The sequence below is a fragment of the Mandrillus leucophaeus genome, unplaced genomic scaffold (assembly GCF_000951045.1).
Source record: "Mandrillus leucophaeus isolate KB7577 unplaced genomic scaffold, Mleu.le_1.0 Scaffold1194, whole genome shotgun sequence".
Taxonomy (NCBI): Eukaryota; Metazoa; Chordata; class Mammalia; order Primates; family Cercopithecidae; genus Mandrillus; species Mandrillus leucophaeus.
In genome coordinates this window covers 686,456-698,987 of record NW_012100254.1, presented here as the reverse complement: position 1 = coordinate 698,987, position 12,532 = coordinate 686,456, and the positions used below count along the sequence as shown (strand labels likewise).

The 12,532-nt window shown below is 41.9% G+C and overlaps 1 protein-coding gene across 3 annotated transcripts; it reads left to right on the top strand.

Annotated features, from left to right (window-relative positions):
* Positions 1-3,633: 3,633 nt before the first annotated feature.
* On the top strand, positions 3,634-7,504 carry IL20 (interleukin 20). 3 transcript variants are annotated; one of them, XM_011967063.1, is made up of 6 exons: positions 3,634-3,965; positions 4,098-4,286; positions 4,588-4,653; positions 4,778-4,930; positions 5,669-5,743; positions 6,777-7,501. In XM_011967063.1, the coding sequence occupies exons 2-6, from the start codon at positions 4,128-4,130 to the stop codon at positions 6,852-6,854; spliced, it is 531 nt and encodes a 176-aa protein (XP_011822453.1). In that variant the 5' UTR covers positions 3,634-3,965; positions 4,098-4,127; the 3' UTR covers positions 6,855-7,501. The 3 variants fall into 3 exon arrangements, with proteins under 3 accessions (XP_011822453.1, XP_011822446.1, XP_011822460.1); XM_011967056.1 differs by lacking the exon at positions 3,634-3,965 and having other exon boundaries at positions 4,084-4,286; positions 6,777-7,504; XM_011967070.1 differs by lacking the exons at positions 3,634-3,965; positions 5,669-5,743 and having other exon boundaries at positions 4,128-4,286; positions 6,777-6,854.
* Positions 7,505-12,532: the final 5,028 nt, after the last annotated feature.

Below are 12,532 nucleotides of genomic sequence, written 5' to 3'. Positions count from 1 at the left end.
CATGGTGAAACCCCCATCACTACAAAATATAAAAAAAACTTAGCCAAGTATGGTGGCACACACCGTAGTCCCAGCTACTCCGGAGGATGAGACGGGGGACCACTTGAGCCCAGGAAATTGCAGTGAGCTGTGATTGTGCCACTGCGCTCCAGTCTGGGAGACAGAGAGGGACCCTGTCTTAAAAACAACTCAAGGCCGGGCGCGGTGGCTCAAGCCTGTAATCCCAGCACTTTGGGAGGCCGAGACTGGCGGATCACGAGGTCAGGAGATCGAGACCATCCTGGTTAACGTGGTGAAACCCCGTCTCTACTAAAAATACAAAAAAAATTAGCTGGGCGTGGTTGTGGGCGCCTGTAGTCCCAGCTACTCAGGAGGCTGAGGCAGGAGAATGGCATGAACCCGGGAGGTGGAGCTTGCAGTCAGCCGAGATCGCGCCACTGCACTCTGGCCTGGGTGACAGAGCGAGACTCTGTCTCAAAAAAAAAAAAAAAGAATTGGGATTTTGTGTGAATACTAAGTTTAATTAATCATTGCAGGTAATTTAAAACAATGCAATTGGGTTCTTCTCAGGTAATGAAAAGGAATTGACTGACATGACTGGCTTATACAAACCTAGATTTACTGAAAATCTTGATTTCAACTATTCTTATCAGACCACATCTCCCAATTTTACTTTAATCACACTTAAGAATGATCATGAGAAATGGTTGACTTGGCACCAATGATGGAAAAAATAGGCATGAGCTTAAATAGCTTAAGAGATATTTAGATTAGCTATTTGTACATATTTTCAACATTTATCAAGCATTACAATAAAAAGCTATGGTCTTTATTTTCAGGAAACTTTAAGAAGATATCAAAAGATGCTGAAAAGAACATTCTGATCCAAAAGGTAGAAACACAAAGAGTCACTGAATGTCAGAACAGGAAAAGACATTACATACTGTTTAGTCTGTTTCTCTCATTTTACAGATTTGTAAACTGAGATCCAGAAAGACACAATCATTTGTCAAAGTCATCCTTTAAACTGTGGAATCTTTGGACTCAAATATAAGACTTCAGAGTTTTAGATATTTAATTTTTAAAAAGTTGATAAAGAACATATGATGGTCTCTACCACTTTTATGATTTCCAAAGTGTTGTCTGTAATTCATCCCAGGTTCTTTGAATTTAATTTTGTCCGGGAGCATGGTCCTACATGATGGACTAGTCCCAACCTAAAAAAATTTTCCATTGTCACTTGGGAGAAAAGACCAAGTTCCATGAAACAGAGGACAACATTAGATGCTTTCACTGCCAAAGAAAAAATGTGCTATTGAAAGTCAGAGAAGGGAGGGATTGGTGTATCCCAGAGTTGTTCAGGAAAAAAGATTTGGGTCTCCTCTTTAATGATGACTAGAGGGAAGGGTGGCCATGTTGGAGAGCAATGGTGGGGATAGCAAGGGCTGAGGAAAAACAGCAGGAATGAGTCCAAAGTGTCTGGAGTTGCGGAGAAACTTTGTTAAGGGGAACTGGGTTTAGAGGAGAGGGCAAGAGAATCCCCCGAATTCTTTTTGGTTCAGTAACTCAGATCTTCTCTATCCTATCACTTTACCAAGCAGAAAGGTGGAGCCAGAAGGAGGCACATACTTTATCCACAGTACAACCAGTAATCCCCTCAGGCAGTGCTTCTTCCAGGAGGAAGGTGTTAGGGTAATCTGTCCTGCAATTAAGCTGCTGCAGCGCTTAAGGAAGAGCAATGCCACCAGAGAAATTCCAAGGGAGTTCCAGCCCTCACCTGCCTGAGCTCACTTCCTTCATGTGACATATATATATAGAGATACAAACAATTGGAAGCCTTTCAACTTGAAACAGGCTTCTAGGAGACCAGAAGCAGCAGCCCTTCCTGAGCTCAGGTAAGAGACCTTACCCTCTACTGACACTGCTCACATTGTTCTGGGGATCACCTACTTCTCCCAATCATTTACCCAGGTTTGTTCAAGGTTACATCTAAAGGACCATTTTCCATGAGGACAAAATCTCTTTGAGGACAAATAATCATCATGTTTATCTTTGTACTTCAGTACCTAGCACAACATTCAAGACAGTGGGTGCTCATTAAATGCTCATCAAATTGTTAGTTCAAGACAGCTAATATCGATCTCTACTTAAAATGAATTGATCACTTACTCTGTACTAAGTGTATAAATCATAGATTATTTTATTTAAATGTCAAAACAATTTCTGGGTTAAGTTTAATTATCACCATTTTGGGGTTAAGAAAATGAAACTCAGAGGTGAGCTGACTTGTCCAAGATCACATCGAGGTAGGGTGGCCAACTCATTCAGTTTACCTGTGGCTTTTCCAGTTTTAAAACTGAAATTTCTGTATCTCAGGAACCACTCCCCACCCCCCAACCTCAGTAAACTGGAATGACCCACAACAATGGAAACTAGTAAAGCAAGGATTTATTTGGACCCAGCTCTCTTGTCTCCAAACACAGAGTTCTCTCTGATTCTTTTGGGTTTGGTTTGCTTTTTTCCTTTTCCTACATTTGACAGTATCTCGAGTGGTCACAAATGTAAAAAATGTCTAGCGTATTGCCTGGCACATAGGAAAAATTCAGTAAGTGATAATGATTATCAGTGCTGTGCCAAGCTATGGAGCCAGTCATATATATATGGATGTGTACATACATATATATATATATATAAAATGTGTATGTATATATATATCTTTATACATTTTATGTATGTTATTTCTTTCAAAAATATTAAAGTAGTTGAGAAAATTGAAAAATTAAAAAGTAGGTTTATTACAACTCATGACTTTAAGTTTAAATATTTTATTTATGCCCCAAACAAAATTTATTATAATTTTACTGTCCTGGTTTTAAGGGAAAGAAACTCATCAATAATATTTTCATTATATACTTTTGAGAAACAAAGTTAACCATTAAGAATGAAACATGAAAACATGTGAATAACGGTACATATTTTTCCTTTTGCTTCAATATTGCTCAGCATGGCACAGTCGAATTTTGTCTTTATTTAAAATTTTGATATTTTGTTTCTCATAAACTTTTAAATTCATTTTGATATTGCATTAAAATATTTTTACCTTGATTACTGAGGTTTTTTAGTGCTCCTTTAAATTTTGCACCCAAAATGAGTGCCTCAATTGTTTTACCCTAACCCCAGCCCATTATCATTTTATCTTAAAATTCAGCAAACACCCTAACCTGCTCTCTTACTGAGGAGCCTCACACAAGAATAAAGAGTTCCGTCATTGCCTTTCTTCTCTGACTTTTGGGACCATTTGCTTGGTCTAGGACCTGAGTTGCAGGGCCAGGAAAGGATGTACTCTCGAATCCACCCAGGAGTGCCTGACTACAGTCCTCCTGCAGAGGACGCTGTAGAGTCCCAGACACTTGAGGGTTAGGTGGAATCAGGCTGATTGCCCATCCACGTCTTGCCTTTCCCTGGCAGTAGGCTTGTTATGAAATCATTGACTTTCTATTTGCCTCTGGGGCTTAAGCGAATCTGTTATTCTCAAATAACCTATCTGATCTCAGACAAATGCCAAAGAGAGCTCAGTTTATTTGCCCTGTGGGTGGCCATAAAATCCAGACAATTTCCCCCCAGGTGTTTTCCATGGCGCAGCCACAGCTTCAGTGAGATTCCGTTTCTCCCCAGTTCCCCTGTAGGTCTGAGGGGACCAGAAGGGTGAGCTACGTTGGCATTCCGGAAGGGGAGGCTATATGCGTCAATCCCCTAAAACAAGTTTTGACATTTCCCCTGAAATGTCATCCTCTGTCTAGTCACTGCAAGTGCCTGCTGTTCCAGGCCTTACCTGCTGGGCACTAACGGCGGAGCTAGGATGGGGACAGAATAAAGGAGCCACGACCTGTGGCACCAACTTGCACTCAGACTCTGAACTCAGATCTGAAAGCTTCTCTTCACGGGAGGCTCGGCAGTTTTTCTTAGTAAGTTACGTGGATGGGCCACACTGCTTGAGGCCAGATAAGGCTGTTCTGTTCCCCTGTCCCCCTACCCTCCACCCCGTGGACACTTGGAGGAGGGGAAATTAGTAAGTCATGCTCTCTTTGAATTCCTAGCTCCTGTGGTCTCCAGAATTCAAGCATAAGATGAAAGCCTCTAGTCTTGCCTTCAGCCTTCTCTCTGCTGCATTTTATCTCCTATGGACTCCTTCCACTGGACTGAAGACACTCAATTTGGGAAGCTGTGTGATCGCCACAAACCTTCAGGAAATACGAAATGGATTTTCTGAGATACGGGGCAGTGTGGTACGTAAGCGGGTATCTACCTCTCCTGGAAGCCTCTTCCTTCCTTGTCCGTTTCTCTTTCCTGGCAGTCCTGACAGTGTAATCATGAAAAGAGGCAGGCTGGGGACTCCTTACCCGGCGGGGGGTGTGGGGGTGTGTGGGTGTATTCCCAAGAAATAACTGTAGTTCAAATATGTAAAATGTTTTGGGAAAGGACACCTCCCACTAGTTCTTGGCAAGCAGTGGATGAGAAGTCTTGATATTGAAGACCCTGGCAGCAGTCACTGACTCATCCTTGTTCACTTTGTCTTCTTCTGTTTAGCAAGCCAAAGATGGAAACATTGACATCAGAATCTTAAGGAGGACTGAGTCTTTGCAAGACACAAAGGTATGCGCTTGGCCCAGACCAACTCTGGGAGGAGGTGTGGAGTGGGAGCATCTCCATCACCCTGGTCTTGTCTCTGCTCTCCCCTTTCCCCTCACCAGCACACCTGTGTGTTTTTTTTTTGCAGGCTGCGGATCGGTGCTGCCTTCTACGCCATTTGCTACGACTCTATCTGGACAGAGTATTTAAAAACTACCAGACCCCTGACCATTATACTCTCCGGAAGATCAGCAGCCTCGCCAATTCCTTTCTTACCATCAAGAAGGACCTCCGGCTCTGTGTGAGTGTGGATCTTGGGTAACAGGATGCCTCTCAGCAAACAGCTTCAATGGCTTAGCAACTAAACTCTCTTTCCTGCCTCCATTTAATGGAGGGAGAAACTGAGTCCAAAAATTCTAATAATCTGTGTTGAGGTTATAATAACACAGGTTATAATATAGGTTATAATAACTCAGTTTTATTGACTTTTGGGTATATGCTCTGGACAAAAAGTACTCTTTGCAAAGTCTAAAAAACTATAAGGTGCTACTTGATATTAATGATAACTCTATTATCTTTGAAATTATACTTTTCCTGTAGGTGAGGTATTCTACAGTATATTAGTGCATCCTCTGTCTAGGCAGTCAATTAATAGACCATTGAACTTGACCTAGGAATTCAAATTTTTTTTTTCCTTCATAGGGACTCAAAGAGCTCTGGGATAGAGCTCCTAGAGTACAGCTGGGGGTTGTGGGGAGGCCAGATGGGGTACGGGAACGGCAAATGCCTTCAGCACTGCCTGCCTGTTTCTAAAAAAGAAGCAATGAGTTGCATGTTTGAGCCTAAAAGGTAGCTTCCTCTCCTAGCTGATGATGAACTTAATGATTCCAAATGTGAGGTCTGAAAGAGCTTTTCTATAGGAATAAGCATCCTCAGGGTTGTGGGTGAAAGAGTATAATTTCTACCTGCTTCATGTCAATGGCAAGGGCAAAAAATCAGAATCTGTAATATAATCTATTATTCTTTGGGTCCTTCCCAGCATGCCCACATGACATGCCATTGTGGGGAGGAAGCAATGAAGAAATACGGCCAGATTCTGAGTCACTTTGAAGAGGTATGTGCAATTTTGGCATTGATTGGGATGGGTGTGTTTTAAGAACTGAGATCATAGGTGGGTGGGATGGATATTGCAGACACCTCTTAGACATCCTGTAGCCTTCAGGTTCATAGCCCTCTGAAATCATGATGACCAGCCCTTGCTTTAACCCAGGGGACACTCATCCAGGCTCTAGAAGAGTACCCTCTCTGGGTGATGCTCTGGAAATGGAAAGGGAATGGCCATGATTCCAGAAGTCACTACAGTGACATTTGGATCTTTTAGCTGCACAAACCAGAGGCAATAGTTTTTCGATGTTCACACACTTGTACGTACCTTTGAAACCTCACAATTTCACACACACCCATGCCATTCAATTTCTCACCTTCACACCTTCTCATGTCTGCCAGGAAGGCCTGGAATTCACTCCTCACTGACTAAATCCTACTCATCCTTAAAGACTCAGCCTGGGCATCACTTTCAGGAAGGTGTTGGCTCCTTCTCTCAGAGTTAGAGGCCTCCCACAACATCCTGTGGGAATTTCATCCCTTTATTCACCACACTACATTTTAGTTGCCTGTTTTTGCCAATCTCACTCAACTGTGGATAGGGATTGTGCCATTCACCTTTTCATCTCTAACCATCAGCCAGGTGATTGGCATAATCAATATCAGTTCAACTGATGTATGCACAGTAGGCAACCCCTACATACACACACAAACACACAGGTGCGCACACACACACACACACACATTTCTTAAAGAAAATAGCTTGATTACTTTGATCTCTGTGATACAAGAGTCTTAGGTAGCAGTTTTGCTTCTCTACCTCTTTGCACCTCAGTTTCTGTACATAAGACCAGGGTGATGAACTCAATGATTTCCCTTCCTTGTGTGAGATCTTGAGATTCTATAACTTCTTCAAGGGCTTCATCTTGAAAAGAATGCTCTGCTCACAATTGTCAGCAGAACTATACATAAAAGAGAGAATTAACCGTGGAGCAAATGTTGTCTCATGAGTTGCTAACAACATGGGTGTGTATCTCTTTCAGCTGGAGCCTCAGGCAGCAGTTGTGAAGGCTTTGGGGGAACTAGACATTCTTCTGCAATGGATGGAGGAGACAGAATAGGAGGAAAGTGATGATGCTGCTAAGAGTATTCGAGGTCAAGAGCTCCAGTCCTCAATACCTGCAGAGGCATGACCCCAAACCACCATCTCTTTACTGTATTAGTCTAGTACTGGTCACAGTGTATCTTATTTGTGTATTGTTTCCTTTCGTGATTATCTTTATGCATCCCCCATCTTAATTGAGACCATACTTGTATAAGATTTTTGTAATATCTTTCTACTATTGGATATATTTATTAGTTAATATATTTATTTATTTTTTGCTATTTAATGTATTTATTTTTGTACTTGGGCATGAGACTTCAAAAAAATTCACAGATTATATTTATAACCTGACTAGAGCAGGTGATGTATTTTTATACAGTAAAACAAAAACTTGTAAATTCTAGAAGAGTGGCTAGGAGGGTTATTCATTTGTATTCAGTTAAGGACATATTTACTTATTGCTGATGCTGTGTGAGATATTTGAAATTGAACCAATGACTTCTCAGGATGGGTCGTGGAATAAGTTTTGATGTGGAATTGCACATCTACCTTACAATTACTGACCATCCCCAGTAGACTCCCCAGTCCCATAATTGTGTATCTTCCAGCCAGGAATCCTGCATGGCCAGCACGTATTTCTACAAATAAAGTTTTCTTTGCATAACATCTGCTTGGAGTTCGCAAATGTTTCAAGAGCAGAGACCATGTTGAGGATAAGTTTAAATCTCATTTCACCCCAGGTCCTCTTGCTCCTTTGAGGAAGAAGATGTAGGAACCTTCCCTCTCCTGCAGATTTCGTCCTCAGCTCTGTCTCCTAATTCACACTGCTCTGACCCCATGACTGCCCTCCTCTCAAAACGACTGTGACAGAGTGAGGGGCTTCAGCCATCTCTGCTTTCACCTCATTAGCTTGGAGCACTGACCTCTCTATACCTCTGTTTTCTTTCTCACCCCATACTCTTGCAACACAAATTACAATGGGCATGAGGCTCTATTATAAAGGTTAAAAACACACAGGTGCAAAGTGTAGGTCTAGAGTCTTGCCCAGGGTGTATGAGCCCCCTTTTGGGGCCGTCTCATTTTGGATTCTGTCAAGCCTCAGAGTTTAGGTTGTTACCAGATCAAGTCCTTATCTTTGTGTCCAACTATTATGTCAGTGTTTTCTTTCCAGGCCCACTTCCGGTTAAGTGTCCCTGGACATCGAGAAGCCAGAGTTCTGGCCTGGCCTGGTTCCTTCCTTCTTCCCCCACCTCACTCTGAAGTGCACCCCCAGTTTAGGTGCTTAGTTTTCTCAGTCTCAGAAACAACAGTCTCAGGCTGATTCCCTGGGTCCTAAAGATAACTCTCCTTACTGCTTTGATTTCTACTCCTTGTTCTTAGTCCGAGCCCTGATATAGATTCAATGACTTTAACTTTTAATAACTCTCATTATACAAGTAACAACTGCGCAACAGAAAAAAATTTTGGAAGAAAACAGAAATATAAAGAAGAAAATTAAAATCACCATAATCTCACCACCCGCAGACAACCACCTTTTAACATTTACACTTATTTTTTCCAGATCTTTTTTGATGGGTTCAAATCATGACTCAGCTCTCATTACCTGAGCAATTTGTGGGGGCAAAACTGAATTTTATTTGGACTTAGTTTCTTCCTTTGGGAAACAGAATGGTAATATCTACTTTACAGGGTGATGGAAGAGATGGTCTTTTATGTTCCTTTGATTTACTCCCTTGCTTTTGTAGGTTCTTACTCCCCACTATTGTTGCCCATTTTCCAACAGTTTTTTACCCTTTTCACTTGTTATCTATCAGATTTTTCAGTTGCATGTTTCCTGATTCTCTCTGACCAATCTGATAAACAACTTGGCTTCAACTCTGAAGAAACAGAGTTGAGAGGTCAACTGCATGGAACTCAGCGCTAAAATTAGAACAATCACCTCCAAGGGATGCTACATGGCAAGGAGGAAGCTGCTTTCATCTGCTAAGGATGTGGTATCTCCCAGATGGCCATGTCTGAGTTTGACCACAGAGCTAAAGACACAGCTACTCTATTTGCTTCGTAGGAAACCTGCTTTTGTTTGTTTGTTTGTTTTCGAGACAGGTCTTGCTCTGTTGCTCATGCTGGTCTTGAACTCCTAAGCTCAACAAATCTTCCCACCTCAGCCTCTCGAGTAGCTGGGATTAGAAGTGCATACCACCACACCCAGCCAATTTTTGTATTTTTTGTGGAGACAGTCTGTTGCTCTGGCTGGTCTTGAACTCCTGAACTCAAGTGATCCATCTGCCTGGGCCTCCTCAAAATGCTGAGATTACAGGACTGAAGCCACCATGCCCAGCCTTAGGAAGCATTTTTGACTCTCTGAAAGTCTGGAGGATAGGAAGCCTTGGTCTTTGGGGACTCCATGTCAGTATGTTGCCACTGACTTGTTACCTCTTTGCCTGTCCATTCCTCTTCCCTGCAGAACCCATCTTCTCCTCTGAGTCATTTGTCACTTTTCTCTTTGACTTACTGTAGCACTACATAAGGGAACTCAGTAATGTTGAATAATGAGGAATTCAACAATGAAGACATCAAACTAGACTGGAGGTTAAGGGAAAACTGCACGAAGATGGGACCATTGAGGACAAACGCTAAAGAATGGTTTATGGTAGTCACTTCTGATTACAATAACCAAAACGATTATTGTCAAGTATTAAGCACTTAGCATGTGCCAGGCATTGTAATGGAAACTTCACATATAGTACATTATTTAATCCTTAAAACAACCCTAGTCTTATTAAAACAACTAATCTTATTACCAGTTTGCAAATGACAGCGTGCTCACAAGTGGTAAGTAATTTGTGCAAGGTTTTACAGCTAATAGAAGTCAGAACCAAGATATGAATGTGGGTGGTCTGATACTACAGCCCTACATACTTTTGGACTTTCTTGTCCTTTTTCCCAGCAATGGCATCTTGTATTCAGAAGCACAGCAGAAAGGAATAATGAGCTTTTGTTTCTTAGAGACATGAGTAAACATTCTGACTCTGACTCTCATTATCTGCAAGGTGGGGATATTACTTGCCAGACTGAATGGATATGAGGACTAAATGAGATTGCAATAGCTAATTTGTACCAGTACTTATAATGTAAGTATTCTAAGTGTGTTACAAATATCCACCCATCTAATTTGCACAAGAGCATGATGAGATATTTCCATTATTATTCCCATTTTACAGATGAGGAAATTGAAGATGAGAGGTAAAATATCATGTTCAGGTTCACTAACTACCAATGGTGGAGATAAAATACGAATGCAGGTGGGAAGAATGGAGAGCTATGCTTTTAATCCCTTGACTTTGCTGGATGGGTAGAATGCCCAGTACATAGAAAGTCCCTGACCAGTAGCAGCTCTGGCCATTATCAGAGGAAAATGACGAGGCTTCCTACCAAGCTACAGCACTAACAATTAACTTCCTGGTGCAACTTACCTCTGTGACATCTGTGCTGAATTTTGTTTCTCTATGGGTTCAAATCTTGTTTCTTCAACAAGCAGAGCATAAGTTCCTTTGGAGATGACAAGATAAACATGTTAAATCTCAGGTTGACCTGTCAGCTCTGGTTAATATTAGCGGTTAGACCTTAGATAGGCCACTCCCCTTCTCTGGAAGGAGTACATATTCTGCTGAGAGACTGAATATACAAACAGACAGTGGCCAGGCCATATCTAAAAATAGAACTCTGACGCACAATCTGCAACAATCAGCCCAGGAAACCAATCCATTATCTACAGTAACCAGTCTAGGAAGCCAGCCTGCTCTCACTATGTCAGACTCGCAGGAAGTAAGATCACTGTCACCAGCAATGAGCCCTGGAAGCAATAACACCTTTAACAATTGCCCCCAAATGGGCAGGACTTGATTAATAATTGACGGCTTCCCTAATTTTTGTCCCTGCTTTCAACTTAGGATCGGCCAGAGAAAGTAAAAAATATAAACCCCAATCACATAGGATGTTCACTTCTAGTCAGCATGCCTACAACTTCTCCATGCAAACAGCCTCCAGTCAGGGGATACCTGAAGCTTTTCTTCATCCAGCTCTGAAGCTTTCCTACTCCTCTGTCTGCCTTGACATCTCTGCCAAAATGCAGGTGATGATAGCTGACTCCCTCGCTAGAGGAAGCTCTGAATAAACAGACTTTGCTTGTTCTCATTTGGATGGTTTTCAATTATTTCCACACTGCCTTTGTAAAATGACAGGGTTGGGACAGATGATTCTGGGTTCTAGAAACTAGATTTGTTACCACTGTCTCAGGGAACCAGATGTAGCTGCTGCCACCACTGCCTTCCATTGGCGAAAAAGAACCTGCATGGTTTCTGTATCACAGCTTTGGATTCAGAGTTCGATGAATGCATCTGATTGCATAGGCTGAGGTGAGGTCATGTGCTCTGGATGACAAGAAGGCTGGACAAGCTTCCTCTGATGGGAGACAGGCTCTTTCTCAAAAGGAGAGACATCCCAAACTTAGGAATGAGGTCCATGTCCAGATGACCAAAAAGACTTAAAAAATTCTACTGTATCCCTCATTTGCACCATAACTTGGGGTTGCTCAGATTCCCTATTTGCAAAGATTCAGGTCTTTTCTAACATACTCCACTGTAACTTTGTCTGCCTGTCCCTCTCCATATGGACGGAGAACAATGAACCATTCCCTCCCTGGACTCTTAAGTTCCTGGTGATAGAGCTATGTTGTCTTTTTAGCTTATTAGCCTGCCACACCCTACCCCATCTCAGCACAGTATAATACTACATTATTAATAAAGACTGAATCTGAAAGCAAGATAATGGAAAGTATTTTTAAAAAATATATCAAATGTAATTGCTTTTTATTTGTAAATGGCTGTTAGCTAATTTTTTCATGAGTTAAAGGCCTTTGGCCTTTCTTAGAAAACAGATAATCCACCCTGCTCTGCAAACTGGGCCTTGCTCACGGGAGGCAGTACAATAAATGGCAAAAGAATGACTGAATATAGCCACTCCCTTATTTCACTGGGAGATTGGGAACAAAAAAGGTGACTTTGCCAGTTCAATTCAACTGTCAGGAGCACAGTGAGTCAATCACTTAACGGGAAGAGAGTAGGACTCAGAGGCCTGGAGGCAGGAAGCCATGAATTGTAAGAGCGCTCACACCTTTCTGTGTACACTCTTAGTTTATAGAATGTTAGAAGTGGGAGAGAACGGTCATAGAGAATATGCAGATCTACATGGAGAATACACAGATCATTTTTGAGGGTCCTGAGAGGAAAAGTGATTTGCCAAAGGTTATACAGTGAGTTATGGCCGAGTTAGCAATAAAATTCCGTTCCTGGCTGGGCATGGTGGCGCATGCCTGTAATCCCAGCACTTTGGGAGGATGAAGGGGGTGGATTGAGCCAGGAGTTTGAGACCAGTCTGGGCAACATAGTGAGACTTTGCCTCTACAAAAGAAAAAAATATATAAATAAATAAAATAAAATCAGGCGAGAGGATCTCTTGAGCCTGGGAGATTAAGGCTGTACTTAACCTTGATCCTGCACTATACTCCTGACTGGGTGACAGAGTAAGCCTCAGGAAAAAAAAAAAAAAATTCAAGTCCCTGTACTTCCAGGTCCAGTAAACCTCAGTTCAGTTCAATAAGAACTAAATGTTATCCAGATTACAAATGAAGAACGT